The following is a 26,779-nucleotide window of genomic DNA, read 5'->3' on the forward strand; positions in this document are numbered from 1 at the left end:
AGACCAAGCTGTTTGTATGCCTTCGCAAAAGCAGACAGAGTGCACTGTAGGTCCTCTTCTGAGAGGGCTATGAGGGCATTATCGTCTGCATACTGCAGCTCCATGATGGATATGGTGGTGGTTTGACCTTTAGCCCTGAAACGGTTGATGTTGAGGAGTTGACCGTCGGTTCTGTACATTATTTCGACTCCCTGGGGCAGATGTATGTTTATGAGATGAAGGATAGTAGCAACAAAAATGGAAAATAGTGTTGGAGCGATGACACATCCCTGTTTTACACCTGTGTCTACCCTAAAGGGTTCCGTTTCATCTCCACTGCCACTGAGCACTGTGGCTGACATGTTATCATGCAGTAGTCTCAGTACCCGGATGTATTTATCTGGGCAGCCAATCTTGGACAGAACCAGCCAAAGTGCCTGACGGTTAACCGAGTCGAAGGCTTTGGTGAGGTCTATGAAGGCCATGTATAGTGATTGGTTTTGTTCCCGGCATTTTTCTTGCAGTTGTCGTGCGATGAAAATCATGTCTGTGGTGCCTCTGCTTGGGCGAAATCCACTCTGAGACTCAGGAAGCACGCTTTCTGACAGGGGGGTGAGTCTGTTGGCCAAAACCCGAGCGAGGGCTTTCCCTATGGTGGACAGGAGAGAGATGCCACGGTAATTCCCACAGTCTGCCTTGTCTCCTTTCTTAAATATGGATACAATTAGGGCATCTCTGAGCTGTGCAGGGATTTCCTCTTCTTCCCATATTTTGAGAAGCAGGGCATGGATGTGCTTGGTAAGATCGGGTCCGCCTTTCTTCAGGACCTCTGCTGGAATGCCGTCGGGCCCAGCAGCCTTGTTGTTCCTCATCTTCCCAATGGCATCCTGCAGCTCATCCAAGGTAGGTGGTTCTCCCATGCTTTCATCTGTGGGTTGTTGTGGGAGTTGGTCAAGAGCCTCCATCTCAGGTATAGTGTCCCTGTTTAAGAGGTCCTCATAGTGTTCTTTCCACCTGTTTGAAATTGCGTCCTTGTCCTTCAACAGCAGCAGACCATCCTTTGAGCGAAGGGGGGTTAGGCAGCGGTGGCTGGGACCATACACCACTCTTGTGGCATCGAAGAAGCCTCTCGTGTCTCCAGAGTCAGCAAGCTGCTCGATCTCCAGAGCCTTCTTTGTCCACCACTGGTTCTTCAGTTTCCTAACCTGTGTTTGGACAGCTGCCTTCGCTTTGGCGTGGGCTACTCTTTTCACTTTGCAGTGGATGTCATTTTGCCAAGTGATGAAAGCTTGCCGCTTGTTGTCAATTAGTTGCTGGATCTCAGTGTCGTTCTCATCAAACCAGTCTTGATGTCTCCGCTTTTTGAGACCAAGAATATTTTTGCAGGATTTCATTATGGCAGTCGAAAGTGTGCTCCAGTGTGTTTCCGTATCCTCTGGGTACTGTTTGGGCAATGCTGCGCTAAAGGCCTCCTGCAGCCGTTGTTGGTAGGTGGTGTCACTCAACAGCTCGATGTTAATTCTTGGCCGGCACTGTCTTTTCTGCATCCGTCTTTTCCGCATTAAGCGGATGGACATGATGGAGCGAATGAGGCGATGGTCGGTCCAGCAGTCGTCTGCACTGGTCATTGCTCTGGTGTTTAGGACGTCATGACGGTCTTTAGAGCGGACAATGACGTAGTCAATGAGATGCCACAGTTTGGAGCGAGGGTGCATCCATGATGTTTTGAACTTGGTTTTCTGACGGAAAAGTGTGTTGGTAATGACCAGGTTGTGCTCCGAGCACTTAGTTAGCAGTAGTGCGCCATTAGAATTTGTATTTCCGACCCCTTCTCTCCCCAGCGTACCCCTCCATAGGTGGTGGTTTTGTCCCACTCTGGCGTTGAAGTCTCCAAGCAGGATTAACTTGTCCTCCTTGGGGACTTCAGATAGAACTTTGTCCAGGTCAGCAAAAAAGGCCTCCTTAACTTCATCCTGTGCATCAAGGGTTGGTGCATAGGCACTAACGACCGTGGCCATATGACTGCTAGCAAGCATAAGGCGTAAGGTCATTAGGCGCTCGTTGATGCCCACAGGGAGTTCATGGAGGTGGTTGATGAGGCAGTTCTTAATAGCAAAACCCACACCGTGGATTCGTGGCTCATTTGCAGGTTTTCCTTTCCAAAAGAAAGTATACCCGCCTTTTTCTTCCTTCAGCTGCCCTTCGTCGGCCAGTCGGGTCTCGGAGAGTGCTGCGATGTCGATCTGGAACTTCCTTAGCTCTCTGGAGATGATGGCAGTTCGCCTTTCCGGTCGATCGCTGGCTTGGTTGTCCGTGAGGGTTCGCACGTTCCAGGCTCCAATGAGTAATTTGTGTTTTTTTTGTTTCTGACCGCGTGGTGGTGATCCCTCTGGATGCGGTATTCCAGACAGGATGTTGCGAGGCAGGCTATTTTTAGGGTACCTTTTCTAACCCCCTCCCCTACTGGGGTGAGCAGAGTGGATCCTGAATAGGGCTGCTCAGTCATGGGTGCAGCTGCCGAGAAGCTCTTCTGCCTCAGTCCATGAGCTTAACGACTGAATCTAACACCCACCGCCTGTGTGCCAGGTTGTGGCTAGGGACTGCCAGACTTCACTGTCCTGCCCCCGTTACCACTTCCCGGTCGCCAAAGGACTTTGAAGTATCCGGGATGTAAAATGGATGGGTTCCCATTCGGGAGGACGCCTGCGCGTGACGTCTTTTAGCGTGGGGAGACTGATGCGCCTGCAGCCACCACACGGTCCTTGGCAGAGAGGGGCCTTGATCCAGTGGCATGAATCCATGACGACTGGAGACCACCCTCTGTTGCAGCCTTCATCCGCCTTCAGTGCCGTTGTGACATGCAGTGTCATCCTCCGCCACTTCCATCGTTGAGGTCTTATATCTATTTAACCCATAGATGGGGCAGTGGTTGGCGGACGCCAGGGCGTGTCCACACACTGGTGGGCCTGCACGCCTCGCCTCTGGGGCCCACTGCTGCTCCGAGATCCCCTACAGTTTAGCCTGTGTCCGCAAAGACGCAGTTTACCGTGTGTGGCCACGAGGAGGCACCACAGGGGTCTTGGTGGTGGAGAGGCTTTGTACCAGCAGGAGGAGGCTTACGCACTCGGCTCCTCTTTTCACCCACCCAGGGGCTAGCTGGCGGCGATAGCTGTAAGCAGAGAGTAGCAAGCAGGGGCAGCATGCAGCATGCACTAACTACAAGCACTTCTGCCACAAATCTAACGCACTGACGCATCACACGCACCCTGTGCGTGAGCACACACACACAACACACACACACACACTTTCTTCTATTTGTTACCTTCTTGAGACCTCCGAAAAATGCCTCGCTCTTTCGGACCACCCTTTCTAGATATATAAAGATTTGTATTTACCACATTAATAATATACACATGCTCTGCAAATATAAAAATGCTTGTTGTGAAAAATAAGTTGGAATTTAACAAGAAAAACTTAGAATTTTAGCATTAAAGTCGTCATTTTACTCAACGAAAGGCAAAATTTTACAAGAAAAACTGAACATTTGTGCACTATTATGATAAAAGTTGGAATTGTACTCAACAGTCGCAATTTTACAAGACAGGCTTAAAATGTTGGCAATTTTATGAAAATAGTCGTAATTTTACTCGACGAAAGTCACGGTTTTATGAGAAAACTTTAAAAACATGGCAATATTATAATAATAATCGGAATTTTACCTGGCAAAGTTATGACAAAAGTGATCATTTTAAAAATGTCATTATTTTACAGCAACAACAAAAAATTGGGCAATGCAATAAAAGTCAGAATTTGATATGACAAATGTCACCATTTTGCATTAAAAGGTCATAATTTTACATAAAAATTTAATAATTTCAAAAGAAAATATTGCAATATTACAGACACAGAAATAATATGAGAAATTGACACATTGAGAGAGAAAAAACTGCTTTTAATTAATTTAATTTAATTTCTTTTTTTTTTGCTTATAAATGTTTTTTAATCTTAAAAGGGACAAGTGGTAGAAAATAGATGGATGGAATATTTACTTTAAGTTATTCCAGTATGTCTCTAAATACATATTTATTTAAATGTTTTAATACATTTTGTCCAAAGGGGGCGCATTTCAATTTCTTACACACACTTGTTATTTCAAATGTTGGCCAGAGGGGGAGCACTTCAAATTTTTACACACACTTGTCATTTCATATGTTGACCAGAGGGGGAGCACTTTTAGAAGCGACACACAGTCAATTTCAAAAAAATCGTTCCTTTTTGGTACCACCCTAATTTTGATAGATTTCACCACCAGGGGTGCAAATGAGACATTCTCTATTAGATGCAATGGTTTTCCGTATTGGGACCATGATTTATGTCCTAACTTGTTCACCGGTCCTCATATGGAAGGTACTTTTCCTTGTTGATGTCCCAAGTAGGGTAGAAATACAAGAACACACACACACACACACACATACAAGGAGCAGCAACAACGCACATAGATGAATGAGGGGAACACACACACACACATACACACACGCACACGCACACACACAAACAGGAAAAAGTGGCTGACGTGAAAAGATCGTCCATAAAATTGACATGAGGCTAATAATACACCTCAGTCCAGCTAAATGAGCCTGTTTGGATGCTACGCTAAGTTAATTATTTGCTCTCTGCACCTCAAATATACTGTCTTTCTGCTCTCTCGGGGCCGACATCTTTCCTCTCACAGTGTTGCTGTTTTTGTTTTTACCTGGAATAGCTCACACTATTTCAGTTATTACAGCGCAAAGGGCTGTATAGTGCAGGAAGCCTGCAAGGCATGGATAGATCTTATGGAATGTTTGTGGAGAAAGGTGAGGTGTAATGGAATGTAATTATGGGGCCGGTTGACTGTTCTCACACACACTCACACACAAACGCACACACAAAACACTGGTCAAATATCGGTGCAAAAACATTTGACAAAGATCCTTTATTTAACCTGAGTGCCCTGCAGTTTTAAAGGACCTCTTGCAAAAAAGCTAGTCAAAGTGCTATTGCAAAAACGTTTGTCAAAGATCTTCTATGTAACAAGAGCGCTCTGTTGTTTTTGGGAACCTTCTGCAAAAACGCCAGTCATAGATTCCCATATGGCAAGAGTGCTCCGCTGTTTTTGAGGACCTATTGTCAAAATGATACTTAAAGGTCATCTACCGTATTTTTCGGACTATAAGTCGCAGTTTTTTTCATAGTTTGGCCGGGGGTGCGACTTATACTCAAGAGCGACTTACGTGTGAAATTATTAACACATTACCGTAAAATATCAAATAATATTACAGTGTTTCCCACAGGACAGGCATCTATTTGTGGTGGTGTGGTCGGGGGGCGGGGGGTGGCGGCGGCAGCGGCGATGACCAAGAAGAACGCGGAGTTGGAATATAATTACAACATTTTATGTACATATTTATATACAGATTTGAACAATTAGTGATTCACTGAAATATATTTATTAATTGTGGTTCTTACAAAAAATATATCTTATAAAATATAAAAGCTAAAATGTCTCTTAAAGCTCTGCCCCTTTAATTAGTGAATACTAAATAATTTAACTTTAGCCTACTACTCCAACCATATTATTTACCAGCAACATGAAGTGAAACAGAGGCAGAGGTGTCCTGCCACAGTCAGTCAACCTCCTCCTCCTCCTCCTGCTGCTGCTGAACAGGTTGCACCTGTAGTCCGGACTGTAGGCCTACCTCCTCTCCAAGTCGAGCCCTTTTCGGCCGTTGAAAATATTTTTCTATACTCATCTGTGTGAAGGAGTGAACATCCAACATTAGAATTTATTACTAACGAGCAGAACCGCTCTATGTACAGTGCCGTCTAACCTTAAGCGGCAGCAGCTCAACACATGCAGGGTTCAACGTTAAGGTTTTTTTCTACTTGCCTGACTTCTCAAATCTACTTGCCCCAATATTTTTACTTGTCCTGCCTAGGTTTTTTTCTGGCTGTGTAGTGCTCATGGCTTATATCTTACTAAAATTATTCCCGTTGACTATTTACAACACTACACAGTATTTATTATTATTATTATTATTATTATCTATAATTATATTTAAATGGCATTGCATACATGTAAAATTAAATGCTATTTCACATTATTTGACCAGTAGCAGTTACACCCATCTGAACAGGTCAGCCACCTGTTTAAAGCCCGATCACAGTTGAAATCTTGAAATGGCCAAAACATTAACCTGGACAACATTTTAACAGCTGGTTGGCTCAGATTTTATTCTTTTCATTGCATTCACATGCTGCAGTGGACAGTGGACAATTTAGCTTCAGTCCATGTGTGTTTATTGACAACATGGTTATAACCTGGACACGTTAGCTCGTCGGTATGAAAACACGTGACTGTTATTACATGCGTCTGCATATATTTAACTTAATGTTAAATATATGACGAGCCGCGAGCGATGCAGCTATAACCTATCTACCTATAACACCTGTAAAAATGAAGCAATGCTACCACGCTAGCAAGCGTTAGCTAGCCGGCTATGAGCCACCAAGCTGCTAACTATCGCCAAAAGGCACCATTTAAGTTTTTTTCCCCATGGAATCCTGGATCAAGGCTTTCAGCAGCTTTTGGACGTTTGAGGTAGAAACGTAGGAAGCGCCATCATTATGAAAAGTAGCCGGCGAGTATTTTGATCCCGTCCTTCCGTCCGTCCCTCTTCCTCTTCCTCTTCTTCTTCTTCTTCTTCTTCTGGCCCACCAGGTGAATTAAGTGCTATTGGCGGAGTTACAATGCATAGTAGGCTACCGCCACCTACTGCACCGGAGGTGTAACTACAAGCAACATTCACAGACAGTCCCATTGCTTTTATGAGCGGTCGAGCGAGTCAAAAGCCGAAAAATCCATTTGTGGCGGACGTAATTATTTCGTGGCGGGCCGCCACAAATAAATGAATGTGTGGGAAACTGTATTATTTAGCTCATTCACGTAAGAGACTAGACGTATAAGATTTAATGGGATTTAGCGATTAGGAGTGACAGATTGTTTGGTAAACGTATAGCATGTTCTATATGTTATAGTTATTTGAATGACTCTTACCATAATATGTTACGTTAACATACCAGGTATGTTCTCAGTTGGTTATTTTCTGCCTCATATAACGTACACTTATTCAGCCTGTTGTTCACTATTCTCTATTTATTTTAAATTGCCTTTCAAATGTCTATTTTTAAAAATGTTATTATTATTATTTTTATTTTATTTTATTTTATTTTATTTTATTTTATTTTATTTTATTTTTTGGCATAGAAAAATACAATCATATGTGCTTACGGACTGTATCTCTGCAGACTGTATTGATCTATATTTATATATATTGTAGGTGCACTAATTGTAAGTGTGTCTTGTGTTTTTTATGTTGATTTAATTTAAAAAAAAAAAAAAAAAAATTTTTTTTTTTCCTTGTGCGGCCCGGTACCAATCGATCCACGGACCGGTTGGGGACCACTGCTCTATATGACAAGCGCACAGTGCTTTTTAAGTATCTACTGCAAAAACAGTAGTCAAAGATCCTCTATATAACAAAAGCAATGTGCTTTTTTGAAGTATCTCCTGCAAAAATGCTGGTCAAAGATCCTTTAAATGACAAGACCACTCTGCTTTTTTAAAGTAGCTACAGCAAAAACACAAGTCAAAGATCCAATATAATAACAAGATCACTCTGATTTTTTTCAAGTATCTACTGCAAAATGCCAGTCAAATATCCTCTATATGACAAGCGCACTGTACTTTTTTTAAGTATCTACTGCAAAAACGTTAGTCAAAGATCCTCTATATGACAAGAGCAATGTGCTTTTCTGAAGTATCTACTGCAAAAATGCTGGTCAAAGATCCTTTATATGACAAGACAACTCTGCTTTTTTGAAGTATCTACTGCAAAACGCCAGTCAAAGATCCTCTATATGACAAGCGCACTCTGCTTTTTTAAAGTATCTACTGCAAAATGGCAGTCAAATATCCTCAATATGACAATAGCACTATGTTTTTGTGAAGTATCTACTACAAAAAGGCTATGTGACAAGAGCACTCTGCTTTTTTAAAGTATCTACCAAAACAATTGCTCGCCAAAGACCCTCTATATGGCAGGAGGGCTGTGCTGTTTTTGAGGACCTGCTGCAAAAATGCTAGTCAAAGATCCTCTATTTGACAAGAGTACTCTGCTTTTTTGAAGTATCTACTGCAAAAACACTAGTCAAAGATCCTCCATATAACAAGAGCAATGTGCTGTATTTGAAGTGTCTACTAAAAAAATGCTAGCCAAAGACCCTCTATATCAGTGTTTTTCAACCTTTTTTGAGCCAAGGCACATTTTTTGCGTTGAAAAAATGCGGAGGCACACCACCAGCAGAAATCATTAAAAAACAAAACTCAGTTGACAGTAAAAAGTCGTTGGATATGACTTTAAACCATAACCAAGCATGCATCACTATAGCTCTTGTCTCAAAGTAGGTGTACTGTCACCACCTGTCACATCACACCTTGACTTATTTGGAGTTTGCTGCTGTTTTCCTGTGTGTAGTGTTTTACTTCTTGTCTTGCGCTCCTATTTTGGTGGCTTTTTCTCTTTATTTGGTATTTTCCTGTAGCAGTTTCATGTCTTCCTTTGAGCGATATTCCCCGCATCTACTTTGTTTTAGCAATCAAGAATATTTCAGTGGTTTTTATCCATCTTTGTGGGGACATTGTTGATTGTCATGTCATGTTCGGATGTACATTGTGGACGCCGTCTTTGCTCCACAGTAAGTCTTTGCTGTCGTCCAGTATTCTGTTTTTGTTTACTTTGCAGCAAGTTCAGTTTTAGTAGTTCTGCATAGCCTTCCCTAAGCTTCAAAGCCTTTTCTAAAGGGCACTTGCCTTTTGTTTATTTTTGGTTTAAGCATTAGATACCTTTTTACCTGCACACTGCCTTCCGCTGTTTCCGACATCTACAAAGCAATTAGCTACCGGCTGCCACCTACTGATATGGAAGAGTATTACACGGTTACTCTGCCGAGCTCTAGACAGCACCGACACTCAACAACACATAATTTTCAGACTATAATTACTGGTTTGCAAAAAATATTTTTAACCCAAACACGTGAAATTATATAATCTCCCACGGCACACTAGACTGTATCTCACGGCACACTAGTGTGCCGCGGCACAGTGGTTGAAAAACACTGCTCTATATGACAGAAGGGCTGTGCTGTTTTTGAGGACCTGCTGCAAAAATGCTAGTCAAAGATCCTCTACATGACAAAAGCACTCTGCTTTTTTAAAGCATCTACTAAAAAAATGCTAGCCAAAGACCCTCTATATGACAGGAGCGTTTGCTGTTTTTGAGGACCTGCTGCAAAAATGCTAATCAAAGATCCTCCATATAACAAGAGCAATGTGCTGTATTTGAAGTATCTACTTGAAAAATGCTCGCCAAAGACCCTCTATGTGACAGGAGTGCTGTGCTGTTTTTGAGGACCTGCTGCAAAAATGCTAGTCAAAGATCCTCTATATGACAAGAGCACTCTGCTTTTTTGAAGTATCTACAGCAAAAACACAAGTCAAAAATCCTCCAAATGACAAGAGCACTCTGCTTTTTTGAAGTATCTACAGCAAACACACAAGTCAAAGATCCTCTATATGACAAGAGCACTCTGCTTTTTTGAAGTATCTACAGCAAAAACACAAGTCAAAGATCCTCTATGTAACAAGACTATTCCACGTTTTTGAAGTATCTTACTGCAAAAAACACTAGTCAAAGATCCTCTATATTACAGGAGCGCTGTGCTGATTTTGAGGACCTGCTGCAAAAATGCTAGTCAAAGATCCTCTGTATGACAAGAGCACTCTGCTTTTTTGAAGTATCCACTGCAAAAACGCTAGTCAAAAAAAAGTTAAAAAGTTAAAGTACCAATGATTGTCACACACACACGATCCTCTATGTAACAAGACCACTCTGTCTTTGAAGTATCTACTGCAAAAAAACACTAGTCAAAGATCCTCTATATGACAAGAGCACTCTGCTTTTTTGAAGTATCTACAGCAAAAACACAAGTCAAAGATCCTCTATGTAACAAGACCATTCCACGTTTTTGAAGTATCTTACTGCCAAAAACACTGGTCAAAGATCCTCTATATTACAGGAGCGCTGTGCTGATTTTGAGGACCTGCTGCAAAAATGCTAGTCAAAGATCCTCTGTATGACAAGAGCAGTCTGCTTTTTTGAAGTATCCACTGCAAAAACGCTAGTCAAAGATCCTCTATGTAACAAGACCACTCTATGTCTTTGAAGTATCTACTGCAAAAAAACACTAGTCAAAGATCCTCTATATGACAAGAGCACTCTGCTTTTTTGAAGTATCTACTGCAAAAACGCTAGTCAAAGATCCTCTGTATAATGAGACCATTCCACGTTTTTGAAGTATCTTACAGCAAAAAACACTAGTCAAAGATCCTCTATATGACAGGAGCGCTGTGCTGATTTTGAGGACCTGCGGAAAAAATGCTAGTCAAAGATCCTCTGTATGACAAGAGCAGTCTGCTTTTTTGAAGTATCCACTGCAAAAACGCTAGTCAAAGATCCTCTATGTAACAAGACCACTCTGTCTTTGAAGTATCTACTGCAAAAAGACACTAGTCAAAGATCCTCTATATGACAAGAGCACTCTGCTTTTTTGAAGTATCTACTGCAAAAACGCTAGTCAAAGATCCTCTATATAATGAGACCATTCCACGTTTTTGAAGTATCTTACAGCAAAAAACACTAGTCAAAGATCCTCTATATGACAGGAGCGCTGTGCTGATTTTGAGGACCTGCGGAAAAAATGCTAGTCAAAGATCCTCTGTATGACAAGAGCAGTCTGCTTTTTTGAAGTATCCACTGCAAAAACGCTAGTCAAAGATCCTCTATGTAACAAGACCACTCTGTCTTTGAAGTATCTATGTTGCGTTGCTGGCGAGGAGGCATGATTATGCCGATTGTTTTTCCGGTGAGGACAGCAGGAACTCCAGAGACAGCGTGCAGGTAGGACAAATGATTTATTTGTATAAATCATACACAAAAATAGAAACGAACAAAACAAGCGAACACAAGGAGAGCGTGCCTAGCACAAGGAAAGCTAACGGAATAGCACACACAGGGAAGGCATAAGGCAACGCTTATCTTACGGACACAAGGAATAAACGTGACAGTTGCGTAAAGCAAACAAAAGCACCAGGCTGAGTGACGGGAAAAAGCAGGACTAAATAGCTCTCTGATTAGTGCCCGGGAACAGGTGTGAGTCCCGAACACTAATCAGATGCAGGCGAAAACAATCAGTAACCATGACAACACAAAACAGGAGTGCTGAAACATAACTTATATCACAAGTGACTCAAAACCCAAAATAAACTATGATCCAACATCAGATCATAACAATCTACTGCAAAAAGACACTAGTCAAAGATCCTCTATATGACAAGAGCACTCTGCTTTTTTGAAGTATCTACTGCAAAAACGCTAGTCAAAGATCCTCTATATAATGAGACCATTCCACGTTTTTGAAGTATCTTACAGCAAAAAACACTAGTCAAAGATCCTCTATATAACAGGAGCGCTGTGCTGATTTTGAGGACCTGCTGCAAAAATGCTGGTCAAAGATCCTCTGTATGACAAGAGCACTCTGCTTTTTTGAAGTATCCACTGCAAAAACGCTAGTCAAAGACCCTCTTTGTAACAAGACCACTCTATGTTTTTGAAGTATCTTACTGCAAAAAACACTAGTCGAAGATCCTCTATATGACAAGAGCACTCTGCTTTTTTGAAGTATCTACTGCAAAAACGCTAGTCAAAGATCCTCTATGTAACAAGACCATTCCACGTTTTTGAAGTATCTTACTGCAAAAAACACTAGTCAAAGATCCTCTATATGACAGGAGCGCTGTGCTGATTTTGAGGACCTGCTGCAAAAATGCCAGGAAGATGTCAAATTTGCAAGTTCTGATATTTTGCAAACTTGCTTTGCTTCTTTTTTCCGATCTCGCAGCCACTTTTTGAGCTCAATCAATAAACTGCCTCGTAGACTAATGGAAATGGGGCTGAGGGCATCAGCAAAATAACAACATGAGACAAATTGAATTGAATTGAACATGAAATGTACATTTGTACTTTTTAATATCAGTTTGCCAGCGGTGCTCCCAACAAGAACACTCTCTAATGTCCTTGCGCCAAAGACGGCTTAAAAACAAATACTCTTATGAGCCTTTTGCGCTTTTTCTATCTGACACACACACATTGGCACAAGCGCATATGTCCAGCAACACATGTGCAGCTGGCCATGCACGCAGATGTGGCCACACACACACACACACACACACACACACACACACACACACACACACACACACACACACACACACACACACACACACACATTAGGCACACAAAATCCCAAACAGATTAGTTGTTGTTCTTATGTAAAATGGATCAAGATCAGCGGCCGCCAATCACAAGAGCTGAGCTCGTCCACTGGGAACAATAGTCACATGACTGTGTTGACTTCAAGGGCGGGTGTGTGTGTGTGTGGGTGTGTGTGTGTGCGTGTGTAAGATGTCACAGGGGTCACAACTGGACCTGCTATTGGCTTAAAAACGTCAAGGGTCAGCTTTAACTGCCGTTCCAATTGCCAAAGGGATGGATGGATGGATGGATGGATGGATAGATTTTTTTAACTTGTAAGAAAAAAATTGTCACACTTTTTATAATAAATAAAGGCGTACAATTCAGAAAAGTTGTCTTTTTTTAAACAGAAAAAAACGTATTGTTTCCGGGGAAAAGCCTGCTCTGTCACACCGCGGTGAGGGATGTCTTGTCTTGTTTTTTTTTTTGTCTTGTGAATTGCATGTTTTAGTTTGAAAAGTAACTCTCCTCTCGTTTCTGGTCCCCTGCCCTTCCTTTTGTGTCATAAAGTCTGACGTCATCCCTGATCCCTGATTGTTTCCACCTGTTCCCCATTACCCTCATGTGTCTTACAAGCCCACGCCTCCCTTTGTTCTGTGCCAGATTTTCTCGTTTGTTCGTGCCTCTCTAGCATCCTGTCCAAGCCTTGCCTCGTCTCTTGTTTGAATACCTTGATCATGAATTCCCTTGTTGATATTTTGAGGGGTTTTTTTCTCCTCCTCAGCAGAGTGATTTTGGTTATTTGGTTTTTGTTTGTTTTTTTTATTTATTTTTTATTGACATCCAGCATCAGACATTCCTATCCATTACATCGTATATACATAAATCATATATCTATTGTCTGCCCTAAATGTCAAAATATTTTTGTTTATATCCCATCCATACCACCCCCCCCAAAAAAAAGAAAGAAACAACAAAAAAACTAAGTAATATCAACAAATACATCGATTAAATAAACAGAAAAAAAAGGAAATAATAATACATTAATAATAATAATAATCAGAAATAAAATAAAATATAAACAGATATATATATATATATATATATATATATATATATATATATATATATATATATATATATATATATATATATATATATTCTTTCCCATTCTTGCTTGATGTACAGCTTAAGTTGTTCAACAGTCCGGGGGTCTCCGTTGTGGTATTTTAGGCTTCATAATGCGGCACACATTTTCAATGGGAGACAGGTCTGGACTACAGGCAGGCCAGTCTAGTTCCCGCAATTTTTTACTATGAAGCCACGTTGATGTAACACGTGGCTTGGCATTGTCTTACAGAAATAAGCAGGGGCGTCCATGGTAACGTTGCTTGGATGGCAACATATGTTGCTCCAAAACCTGTATGTACCTTTCAGCATTACTGGCGCCTTCACAGATGTGTAAGTTACCCATGTCTTGGGCACTAATACACCCCATACCATCACAGATGCTGGCTTTTCAACTTTGCGCCTATAACAATCCGGATGGTTCTTTTCCTCTTTGGTCCGGAGGACACAACGTCCACAGTTTCCAAAAACAATTTGAAATGTGGACTCGTCAGACCACAGAACACTTTTCCACTTTGTATCAGTCCATCTTAGATGAGCTCAGGCCCAGCGAAGCCGACGGCGTTTCTGGGTGTTGTTGATAAACGGTTTTCGCCTTGCATAGGAGAGTTTTAACTTGCACTTACAGATGTAGCGACAAACTGTAGTTACTGACAGTGGGTTTCTGAAATGTTCCTGAGCCCATGTGGTGATATCCTTTACAGACTGATGTCGCTTGTTGATGCAGTACAGCCTGAGGGATCGAAGGTCACGAGCTTAGCTGCTTACTTGCAGTGATTTCTCCAGATTCTCTGAACCCTTTGATGATATTACGGACCGTAGATGGTGAAATCCCTAAATTCCTTGCAATAGCTGGTTGAGAAAGGTTTTTCTTAAACTGTTCAACAACTTGCTCATGCATTTGTTGACAAAGTGGTGACCCTCGCCCCATCCTTGTTTGTGAATGACTGAGCATTTCATGGAATCTACTTTTATACCCAATAATGGCACCCACCTGTTCCCAATTTGCCTGTTCACCTGTGCGATGTTCCAAATAACTGTTTGATGAGCATTCCTCAACTTTATCAGTATTTATTGCCACCTTTCCCAACTTCTTTGTCACGTGTTGCTGGCATCAAATTCTAAAGTTAATGATTATTTGCAAAAAATACTTTTTTTTTATCAGTTTGATCATCAAATATGTTGTCTTTGTAGCATATTCAACTGAATATGGGTTGAAAATGATTTGCAAATCATTGTATTCCGTTTATATTTACATCTAACACAATTTCCAAACTCATATGGAAACGGGGTTTGTACATACTAACACACACACATTCACACACGCGCATACATACACACATTCCTACATACATACTGTACATACAAACATACATACATGCTGTACATACTTACTGTATATACATACATACATGGATATGCATATATGGATATACGTACTACATACATACATACTAACATGCACACACACATACATATTCATAGGGGCGGCATGGCGTAGTGGGTAGAGCAACCGTGCCAGAAACCTGAGGGTTGCAGGTTCGCTCCCCGCCTCTTACCATCCAAAAATCGCAGCCGTTGTGTCCTTGGGCGGGACACTTCACCCTTTGCCCCCGGTGCCACTCACACCGGTGAACTGAATGATGAATGATGAATGATGAATGATAGGTGGTGGTCGGAGGGGCCGTTGGCGCAAATTGCAGCCACGCTTCCGTCAGTCTACCCCAGGGCAGCTGTGGCTATGAAAGTAGCTTACCACCACCAGGTGTGAATGATTGATGGGTTCTACATGTAAAGCGACTTTGGGTACTTAGAAAAGCGCTATATAAATCCCAGTTATTATTATTATTACATACATACTAACACACACACACACACATATACATACATACATACTAACATGCACACACACACACACACACATACATACATACATACATATATACTAACACACACACAAACATACATACATATATACATACTGTACATACATATTAACGCACACACACAAAAAAAACCACACACACACGTACACAAAAACACACACGCATACATACTAACACACACATATACATGCATATATATACATGCATCCATACAGGAGTACATACATGAGTGTGTATTGTGTATTTGGCTGCCATCTGCCAACTTGCTGCTGGCAAAAGAAGCAGCTGGACTCATGAGGCTGAATAAGGTGACTGCAGTGACATCAGCATCAAGGACACACACACACACACACACACACACACACACACACACACACATTGAAGACAGGTCCTCAGAGTGTATGTGACTGCCTCAGAGTACTTTTAATGTGGTGACACAAAACTAAAGCTTGGACAGGAACACCCCAGTCACGACCATTGTGTCCTTGAGCAAGACACTTCACCCTTGCTCCTGATGGGTCGTGGTTAGCGCCTTGCATGGCATCTTACGCCATCATTGTGTGAATGTGTGTGTGTGTGTGTGTGTGAATGGGTGAATGTGTCGTACAATGTAAAGTGCGTTGGGCATCATTCCAGGTATAGTAAAGCGTTATATAAACACAGATAATTTACCGCTAAAGTCCAATTTAGTTGGCCCACGTTGTCGGGACAAATTTGCTTGTCACAAAGACAAATCTTTCGCTCAGAGACATTGGGCCCCATCCAGCAATAAGTTCCTGACTTTTCCTCTTATCTTTCTTCCTAAGCACTGCTGGACTCTAGAAAGAGGTTCCGCAGCCTCCGAAGCAGAACCTCCAAGTTCTGTAACAGCTTCTCCCCTCAGGTCGTAAGACTCTTGAACGCATCATAATTAAATTATCCCCTTAACTCCCCCCAAAATGGATTAACTCGCTGGAATAAAAAAGACAATATAACATACATCCATAAACGTGGACGCATGTGAAAAAGAGCAATATATTTATCTGTATAGTAATCTATTTATTTAATCATGTATATTTATTTATTTTATATATATGTATATATATGTATTTATTTACCGTATTTTCCGCACTATAAGCCGCCCCGGGTTATTAGCCGCACCTTCAATGAATGGCATATTTCAAAACTTTGTCCACCTATAAGCCGCCCCGGGTTATAAGCCGCGCCTACGCTGCGCTAAAGGGAATGTCAAAAAAACAGTCAGATAGGTCAGTCAAACTTTAATAATATATTACAAACCAGCGTTCTAACAACTCTGTTCACCCCCAAAATGTAATGTGCAAATGTGCAATCACAAAAATAGTAACACTCAAATTAGTGCAGAGCAATAGTAACATCAATAACTCAACGTTGCTCGAACGTTAATGTCACACAACACACAAAATAAAGATTTAAAGCTCACTTTCTGAAATTATTCCTCATCCATAAATCCCTTGAATTCTTCTTCAGTGTCTGAATTAAAAAGTTGGGCGAATACGGCATCCAAAATGGCCGGCTCCGTCTCGTCGAAGTCATCAGAGTCAATGTCGCTGTTGTTGTCCAGCAGTTCCGTGAATCCTGCCTTCCGGAAAGCTCGGACCACAGTTGAGACCGATATATCCGCCAGGCATTTACAATCCACTGGCAGATGTTGGCGTATGTCGTCCGGCGCTGTCTCCCTGTCTTAGTGGCGCAGGTCATCTTGTTGCTTCCTCTACCAACGCACCATTGATTCATTTATGTTCAATTCTCTCGCTGCTGCTCTATTTCCGTGTTCTACTGCGTGACTTATTGCCTTGAGTTTGAATTCTGCGTTGTACGCGTGTCTCTTAATAGGAGCCATTTTGTGGTCTTTACAGATGTAAACACACAAATGAAATGAAACGCAATATCCGGGGGCTTCTTCTTCTACGGGGGCGGGTGGTTGCTTACAGTAGAAGAAGAAGCGCTTCCTCTTCTATGGGGGCGGGTGCTTACCTTGGCGGTTGCTTACCATAGAAGAAGAAGCGCTTCCTCTTCTACGGGTAAAAAAGATGGCGGCTGTTTACCGTAGTTGCGAGACCTAAACTTTATGAAAATGAATATTAATATTAATCCATATATAAGGCGGTTATAAGCCGCACTGTCAGCTTTTGAGAAAATTTGTGGTTTTTAGGCGCGGCTTATAGTGCGGAAAATACGGTATATATGCACCTTATTGCTTTTTTATCCTGCACTACAATGAGCTTATGTAACGAAATTTCGTTCTTATCTGTGCTTTAAAGTTCAAATTTGAATGACAATACAAAGGAAGTCTAAATCTAAGTGATTTCCTAAGAGGAGTCCATTGAAATTAATGGCGTGTTCTTAAATGGCCAAATTGTTCCCACCTGCTGAATGCCAAATGGTTAGCGCGTGCGTGTCTGTCATAATTTGCATAGAAACACGCCCTTATTTCCCCAATATGCATAGGTAAACACCCTTAATTCTGTAATTTACATAGGTAAACACCCTTAATTCCCCATGTAAGGGCACAATTCCGGCGGAAAAGAAAGAAAACACAAACAACCTAAGAACAAAATTTGTTCTTAAGAACGGTTGCTGAATGGGGCCCATAGTGAGGGACTAAATTCACAAATGATGTTTCTTTTTGTTTCATGCCACCAAAGAAAGGCAAAGAGGAAACGTGTGATGGCCACCATAAAACCAGAAAACAGGTTAAGGATGTCGTCACCACAGAAGGGTTCGCTATGAAGAAAGAGGGAAAGCGTGACTATAACCATAGAACCACACGTATCTGAGTCCTGGCTGCTCAGTACGATACGGTTCAAAGGGGCGATGATGCTCACTGTGTGGGGAAGTACATCATTTATTGTATTGATGTGCTGTTTTTCATACAGTGCTGCTCAGTACAATATGGCTAGATGTGCAATAATGATAGTTAAAGGTGAGTAAACATTTATTTCAACAGCATTAATTGACTTTATTTTAGTTTAGAACACGGCTATTCAACCGGAGCTCAGTTTGAAACTTTTTTGCAGCAAATTCCTAAAAACCCTAGAGTGCTCCTGTTGTACAGAGGAACTTGGACCACTGTAAACACATTGGCAGATCCCCGCATTGACATTTTAACCTTGCGAGCAAACATAGAACAATGGGGTCCAAACTTGTGATTTATATAACCGAGGCGTTCCTCAGGGCACCACTTTGAGTCATCTCCTTTTTCGCAGCTACAATTTTGTTTGTCTAATGTGATTTATCTAACCAAGTTGTTGCTGAAGCTAGTCTACGTCAGACGCTGTCAGCAGTCATTTGTTCAAGTTCTTAAGGTACGCTAGCGGCGTTCCTCAAGGTTCCATTTTAGGTCCTCTGTTTTTCATCATTTGCGCTATTCAACTGGTGGCCCAGGAGTTAAGTTCAAAACAACTTGTGAGAGACTCACATTTTAGAAGAAGATTCTTAAAAACAGCAGAGGGCTGCTGTAACTCTGAGAAAATAATTAGACCAAAATAAAATGTCGAGTGTAGAAGACACTGGTTTGCCGGAAATGTAGTCTTCTTCAAAAGTGGTCATCTAACGACTGTCGCCGAGCAGCTGTTCTTATAGGCGTGGCCAACCAGGCAGAACTACCACTTGACAAAATATTGTCTGACTAGAAGGTACTCCGGCTTCCTCCCACTTCCAAAGACATGCACCTGGGGATAAGTTGATTGGCAACACTAAATTGGCCCTAGTGTGTGAATGTGAGTGTGAATGTTGTCTGTCTATCTGTGTTGGCCCTGCGATGAGGTGGCGACTTGTCCAGGGTGTACCCCGCCTTCCGCCCGATTGTAGCTGAGATAGGCTCCAGCGCCCCCCGCGACCCCAAAGGGAATAAGCGGTAGGAAATGGATGGATGGATGGATGGATAGAAGAAAATTAAAGAGTATGTTTTTGACAAACTACTGCAAAAAAGATACTCAAAGATCTTCTATATGGGACAAGAGCGCTTTCTTTTATTTAAGTATATACTGCAAAAACAAGTCAAAGATCTTTGATATGACAAGGATGCTTTGCTGCTTTTGAGGACCTATTGCAAAAGCGCACTGTGCTTTTTTTAAGTATCTACTGCAAAAACACTAGTCAAAGATCCTCTATATAACAAGAGCAATGTGCTTTTTTTAAGTATCTACTGCAAAAACGCTAGTCAAATATTCTCTATATGACTAAGGCAATGTGCTTTTTTGAAGTACCTACTGCAAAAATGCTGGTCAAAGATCCTTTATATGACAATACCACTCTGCTTTTTTGAAGTATCTACAGCAAAAACACAAGTCAGAGATCCTCTATATGACAAGACCATTCTGATTTTTTTCAGGAATCTACTGCAAAATGCCAGTCAAATATCCTTTATATGACAAGCGCGTTGTGCTTTTTTAAGTATCTACTGCAAAAATGCTAGTCAAAGATCCTCTATATAACAAGAGCAATGTGCTTTTTTGAAGTATCTACTGCAAAATGCCAGTCAAATATCCTCTATATGACAAGCGCACTGTGCTTTTTTAAATACCTACTGCAAAAACTCTAGTCAAAGATCCTGTATATAACAAGAGCAATGTGCTTTTTTGACGTATCTACTGCAAAAATGCTGGTCAAAAATCCTCTATATGACAAGAGCACTCTGCTTTTTTGAAGTATCTACAGCAAAAACACAAGTCAAAAATCCTCCAAATGACAAGAGCACTCTGCTTTTTTGAAGTATCTACAGCAAACACACAAGTCAAAGATCCTCTATATGACAAGAGCACTCTGCTTTTTTGAAGTATCTACAGCAAAAACACAAGTCAAAAATCCTCCAAATGACAAGAGCACTCTGCTTTTTTGAAGTATCTACAGCAAACACACAAGTCAAAGATCCTCTATATGACAAGAGCCCTCTGCTTTTTTGAAGTATCTACAGCAAAAACACAAGTCAAAAATCCTCCAAATGACAAGAGCACACTGCTTTTTTGAAGTATCTACAGCAAACACACAAGTCAAAGATCCTCTATATGACAAGAGCACTCTGCTTTTTTGAAGTATCTACAGCAAAAACACAAGTCAAAGATTCTGTATATGACAAGAGCACTCTGCTTTTTTGAAGTATCTACAGCAAAACCCAAATCAAAGATCCTCTATTTGACAAGAGCACTCTGCTTTTTTGAAGTATCTACAGCAAAAACACAAGTCAAAGATCCTCTATTTGACAAGACCACTCTGCTTTTTTGAAGTATCTACAGCAAAAACACAAGTCAAAGATCCTCTATTTGACAAGACCACTCTGCTTTTTTTAACTATCTACAGCAAAAACACAAGTCAAAGATCCTCTATATGACAAAACCACTCTGCTTTTTTGACGTAACTACTGCAAAAATGCTGGTCAAATATCCTCTATATGACAAGAGCACTCTGCTTTTTTTAAGTATCTACAGCAAAAACACAAGTCAAAGATCCTCTATACAACAAGACCACTCTGCTTTTTTGAAGTATCTACAGCAAAAACACAAGTCAAAGATCCTCCAAATGACAAGAGTACTCTGCTTTTTTGAAGTATCTACAGCAAACACACAAGTCAAAGATCCTCTATATGACAAGAGCACTCTGCTTTTTGAAGTATCTACAGCAAACACACAAGTCAAAGATCCTCTATATGACAAGAGCACTCTGCTTTTTTGAACTATCTACAGCAAAAACACAAGTCAAAGAACCACTATATAACAAGAGCAATGTGTTTTTTTTAAGTATCTATTGCAAAAATGCTGGTCAAAATTCCTTTATATGACAAGACCACTCTGCTTTTTTGAAGTATCTACAGCAAAAACATGAGTCAAAGATCCTCTATATAACAATAACACTTTGCTTTTTTAAGTATCTACAGCAAAAACACAAGTCAAAGACCCTCTACATAACAAGATCGCTTTTATTTTTTTTCAAGTATCTACTGCAAAATGCCAGTCAAATATCCTCAATATGACAAGCGCACTGTGCTTTTTTAAGTAACTACTGCAAAAACACAAGTCAAAGATCCTCTATATGACAAGAGCACTCTGCTTTTTTGAAGTATCTACAGCAAAAACACAAGTCAAAGATCCTCAATATGACAAAACCACTCTGCTTTTTTGAAGTATGTACAGCAAAAACACAAGTCAAAGATCCTCTATATGACAAGACCACTCTGCTTTTTTGAAGTATCTACAGCAAAAACACAAGTCAAATATCCTCTATATGACAAAACCACTCTGCTTTTTTGAAGTATCTACTGCAAAAATGCTGGTCAAAGATCCTCTATATGACAAGAGCACTCTGCTTTTTTTAAGTATCTACAGCAAAAACACAAGTCAAAGATCCTCCAAATGACAAGAGCACTCTGTTTTTTTTAAGTATCTACAGCAAACACACAAGTCGAAGATTCTCTATATGACAAGACCACTCTGCTTTTTTTGAAGTATTTAAAGCAAACACACAAGTCAAAGATCCTCTATATGACAAGAGCACTCTGCTTTTTTGAACTGTCTACAATAAAAACACAAGTCAAACATCCACTATATAACAAGAGCAATATGCTTTCTTTAAAGTATCTACTGCAAAAATGCTGGTCAAAGATCCTCTATATAACAAGACCACTCTGCTTTTTTGAAGTATCTACAGCAAAAACACAAGTCAAAGATCCTTTATATGACAAGAACAGTTTACTTTTTTGAAGTATCTACAGCAAAAACACAGGTCAAAGATGCTCTATTAAACAAGAGCACTCTGATTTTTTTCAAGTATCTACTGCAAAATGCCAGTCAAATATCCTCAATATGACACGCGCACTGTGCTTTTTTAAGTATCTACTGCAAAAACGCTAGTCAAAGATCCTCTATAAAACAAGAGCAATGTGCTTTTTTAGAAGTATCTACTGCAAAAACACATGTCAAAGATCCTCTATATGACAATAGCACTATGCTTTTGTGAAGTATCCACTGCAGACGCAGTCGGTAGTAATTTATGTTTAAATGTATAAAATAAAACTAACAGTTAAAGGAGAAGTCCGGCCCATGTCCTAAACTTTCTGAAAATGTGGACCCCAAAACAATTGTATATCGCTGTTTAGAAGGTTAAAATATTGCCTGAATAATTTTAACAGTTTAACCCTGGAACAGATTCATCTGTAAAGTTGCATGACATATACTACTAGTGCACTCCTCGTATGGAATCGGCCCTCTTTATTTATTTCTATCGGAGCTACCTCTGCCATCACAGACTTGGGGTCAAATCGCTCACCTCAGCGCCGCCGAGGCTCAGGATGGTCGCTGAGAGCGCGGCAAGGAGCAGCAGCAGAAGCCACGACCTCATGTTGCCGCCCGGCCAGAGGACCCGCCAGCGACCGGCTGGGCATTTAGCACCTGGGCGTCCACTCTCACCGAGCCTCGGTACCCGCTCAGTGGGTCCCACTCGTTGACGCGTGGAGGATCCTCCCGACTCCCGACTGATGGCTCACGGGAGTGACTCACGCGCAGGCGAGACGCGTGTGACTCTGTCCACGGTCGGAGCAGGTGCCTGGAGGCAGTATGGTCCACGGATGATGAAGTGGTGAGGTGAAATCCGATGTGAAAATTCCACACAAAAAAAATCACATTGCCATTATAATAAAGTTCGACATATCCAAAGATCCGCGCGTAAAAGTTGGTCCACTTCCACTCAAACGTTTAGCAGCCTTCATTCACAACATCATCCACGAAACCAAATCGTGTGTGTGTGTGAGTGTGTAATAGCGGCGTGGAACCTTTTCCCCCCTCCCTTCCCTTCCGCGTCACGGTCACGTCGTCCTCGCCCTCCGCGCGTCTTCTCTTAGACTGATCTTGAAAAAGCTGAGTGTCTTTAAATGCAACAGCCTCACTGCTTAAGTTTAGCCCGTCAAGTTGCGGGAGAAAGACACAACATATAGTTAAGGATTTTTCAAAACAAAACAAAATGATGTTCTCGTTTCTGACAAGCGAAACGATATGCTGTGGCTGTATGTTATACCCAATTTACTTACATTTCTCAGAATATATCAGGTTGTATACAACAAATACACCTCTATTCATCGATAACATCAACCATATACTATTTACTTTGAAAGTTCTTACGCGGAAGTGTAAAATCCCATATTTGAACTTGATTTTTGCTGCTCAAATGTTTCTCAAGGGTCTTGTTGAGGGCAGGGCTTATCGCCTCCTATTAAACCGACCTGTGGTCAAAATATGAAAACACACCTTTCAAAATAAAATGACAACAAATGTTTTGATATAAATAGGATTACGCTAGACTACAGAATACATTTATTTACATGCAGAGAACTACATGATATAAATGCATGACTCAAGTCTTGATATCATTTCAAAATGAATACAGGAAAAAATGAGTGCATTGTTACAAGACTTAAATCCTAATGATTTGAGAAAAGGAAAACAAAATGATCATTGAAAAACTAAAATACACTCACAAACAAAGTTCTTAAATGTACAGTAAAGGGAAAACAATTTTTTTATGGGATATATTTTTTATATTTTTTGCGTAATTCCTTGTTTTCCAAAAATGTTGTAATATGACAGCAAGTACATTTTTTTTATATTAAAGTGGAACTACACTTTTTTTTATTTTATTTTGCCTATCATTCACAATTCCTATATGTGAGACAAGAACACATATGTCCTTCTTTTTTATGCATTCTTATTTTGTTTTATTTTTTTTTATTTTGTCCTATCCAGCTAAAATCATATAGTTGATGTAGATACCCATATCTGCTGTACAAATGTACTGTATTTTTCAGAGTATAAGTCGCACCGGAGTATAAGTCGCACCTGCCGAAGATGCAAAATAAAGAAGGAAAAAAACATATATAAGTCGCACTGGAGCCCGGCCTAACTATGAAAAAAACTGCGACTTATAGTCCGAAAAATACGGTACTTTACAAAAGAGAAGTGTGGTATACTTCTCTTGTTGCCTTATTTGTATTTGACTTTATTGAATGGATTTATATTAATGTTTGGCGCAGCAGGACGCAGCAGGAGGGGATAGAAAGAAGAAGAAAAAGAAGGCAGAGGGGGAAATTGCGGGGACAAGAGGGTGATAAGACAGAGAGACAACATCAGCAAATACGATATATACAAATATGATACGAAAAGTGACATCAAAGAAGCAGTTAGTGAAGTAAATATTAGTAACACAGAAATGACAATGAACATTATTGCACTATAATGGACCAATAATAGAAATAGCACTATTGATAATGAATAATAATAATAATTACATCTATTATCAACAATACAATTGTTTCAAATGCAACAATACATATATGTAATGATAACTTGAAATACAAAAGAAAGCAGATGCATGGAGGGCAAGAAAGAGAAGTGAAGTGTATTAACCTTGTAGATTGTTGTAGTAACAATAAGTTAAGCTTTGTCAGTGTGCAGTGTTTTACCCAAATTTCCTGAGGGGAACAACGTTAATATATTTTTTTGATGAAATGTGATTATATGTATGACTGTATGTATGCATATGTGCTTGGATATTTACAGTATGTGTATATGTATGTTTCTACAGGGAACAAGGGACCACCGGCCTCACACAGTCAAGCTGGCCAGCGACAGGACCCCCAGAACTGGGCGTAATGTGCCTCCTGGCAGGGCCAGCAACCGGGCCATAGACAGACGCGCCAAGCAGAGGACAAGGCACAGGTTAAGCAGGGGACAGCCAGACCCCAAGCCAGCGAGAGACCACACCCCACGCGGGCAGAAAGACGGGACGCTCCACCACAAGTGGCCCAGAGACTCCCCGCAGCCGGACGGAAGACTGCCCCGCCCCACCAGCAACTGGGTCTCCACGGCACGGGCCGCACCAAGCTATCCCACCCAAGACGGCCGCCACAGGACCGCCCGGCACGGGGCCACAACACCACCCACCCCACCTGCATGCATTCTTATTTATAATATACGGCAAGTATTTGGTGTCTAACAATGAAGCTAATGGGAGTGAACCCCTCTAAAAACTTCCAAAAACCTCTAACAATACTCCATTTACATCTCGTGACCTGAATAATACCCAGTATTAGCGATATTACTATTATTAGCGCTAACACAGAGGAACTACTTTTAGCGGCGCCAAGATGGCAGAAAGGTAAATAGTTTATGCAGCTATTGACATACTGAGCAGGTAAGCTGCTGCATTGCCTCTGAGTTGGTGAAAGTTGGTGAAATTCTAGATAATAAATCATGCCTCTCACCTGGATAGTAGAAAGTTGTGGCCATAAACCGAGAAGTTGGTCAACTTTGACATTCAACTTAGACCCAAAGATGATGAGAAAGACACAAAAAGACCCACTTAAAAAAAAACAATTTTTTAACCTGCGCTAGGATTATGATTAAGTTTTCATCTAATCGGAAAGATATTAACGTCCCATCAGTGAGAGCACCCAGTGAGAGCAGACATTGTACATTTGATGATTGTTTCATACTGTATATGTCGTAGTTTGTATTTTTGTTTAGTGCTAAACAATAGTGCTACTTGCTGGATCTACTCATCACTCAGCTTGCAAACCTTAAAGGTCATCCTCTGTATATTCATGCTCGTAAATAAAAGGTTATGGATCATCTTTTGTCCCAAAAGTAGTCATTGTTGGCTCTCTCAAAGTCTGCCATGATTAATTGTTGTTGTTGTTGCTGTTGAAGAAAAAAGCAAACAATGTGGTACGTCTGTGACATTAATCCAAAAGCTTAAAATGACCAAAAAACTTAAATATTACATGTTATTATTAGTATGCCTGTTACTACATTACATATATAAACTTATAGCATGTATATAAAACATTTTTTGGATGTTTCTTAGAGTGCTTAATAGATGGAATAGAGCGAATCCATTACCTCCATTGTTAGCTGACTTTTGCTAGTGTTTATTTACAAATTAGAATGCATTAAACATATGAAAAACATATATGTGCTTGTCTTACATAAGGATTGTGAATGACGGGCAAAAAAAAAAGAAAAAAAAAAGTGAAGTGAAGTGCAGTTCCCCTTTAACATATTTTGCAAGAAAACGTACCGAAGAATTTTGTAAAACCTGTATTATGATGGAAATGTTGTAGTTATATTTTGTGAGATGAGGAAAAAGTAACAATATTGTGGGATTGTTGTGAATATTAAGTCCTAATTAAGCATGAAAAAAAGCATGCTTTTATGAGGAAAATATATATTTTTCACAAATTAAGCCCTGGTACTAGAAGAAAAAGTTGAAATCCCACAGACTAAAGTTGTAGTGAAAAAGTTTGAGTTTGAATTTGAGTTTGAGTTTATTTCGAACATGCAAGCATACAACATGATACAACACAATTTCCAG

General features: G+C 40.6%; 1 protein-coding gene across 1 annotated transcript in view; it reads right to left on the minus strand.

Annotated features, from left to right (window-relative positions):
- pdgfba (platelet-derived growth factor beta polypeptide a) overlaps positions 1-23,241 on the minus strand; it is a 65,384-nt gene extending 42,143 nt beyond the window's left edge. The window contains exon 1 of the mRNA XM_061983869.1: positions 22,685-23,241. Coding sequence (XP_061839853.1) covers positions 22,685-22,756 — 72 coding nt within the window. The 5' untranslated portion in view covers positions 22,757-23,241. The remainder of the gene's footprint in view (positions 1-22,684) is intronic.
- Between the last annotated feature and the right edge of the window lie 3,538 nt (positions 23,242-26,779).

This window comes from Nerophis lumbriciformis, linkage group LG25 (assembly GCF_033978685.3).
Source record: "Nerophis lumbriciformis linkage group LG25, RoL_Nlum_v2.1, whole genome shotgun sequence".
Lineage (NCBI taxonomy): Eukaryota > Metazoa > Chordata > Actinopteri > Syngnathiformes > Syngnathidae > Nerophis > Nerophis lumbriciformis.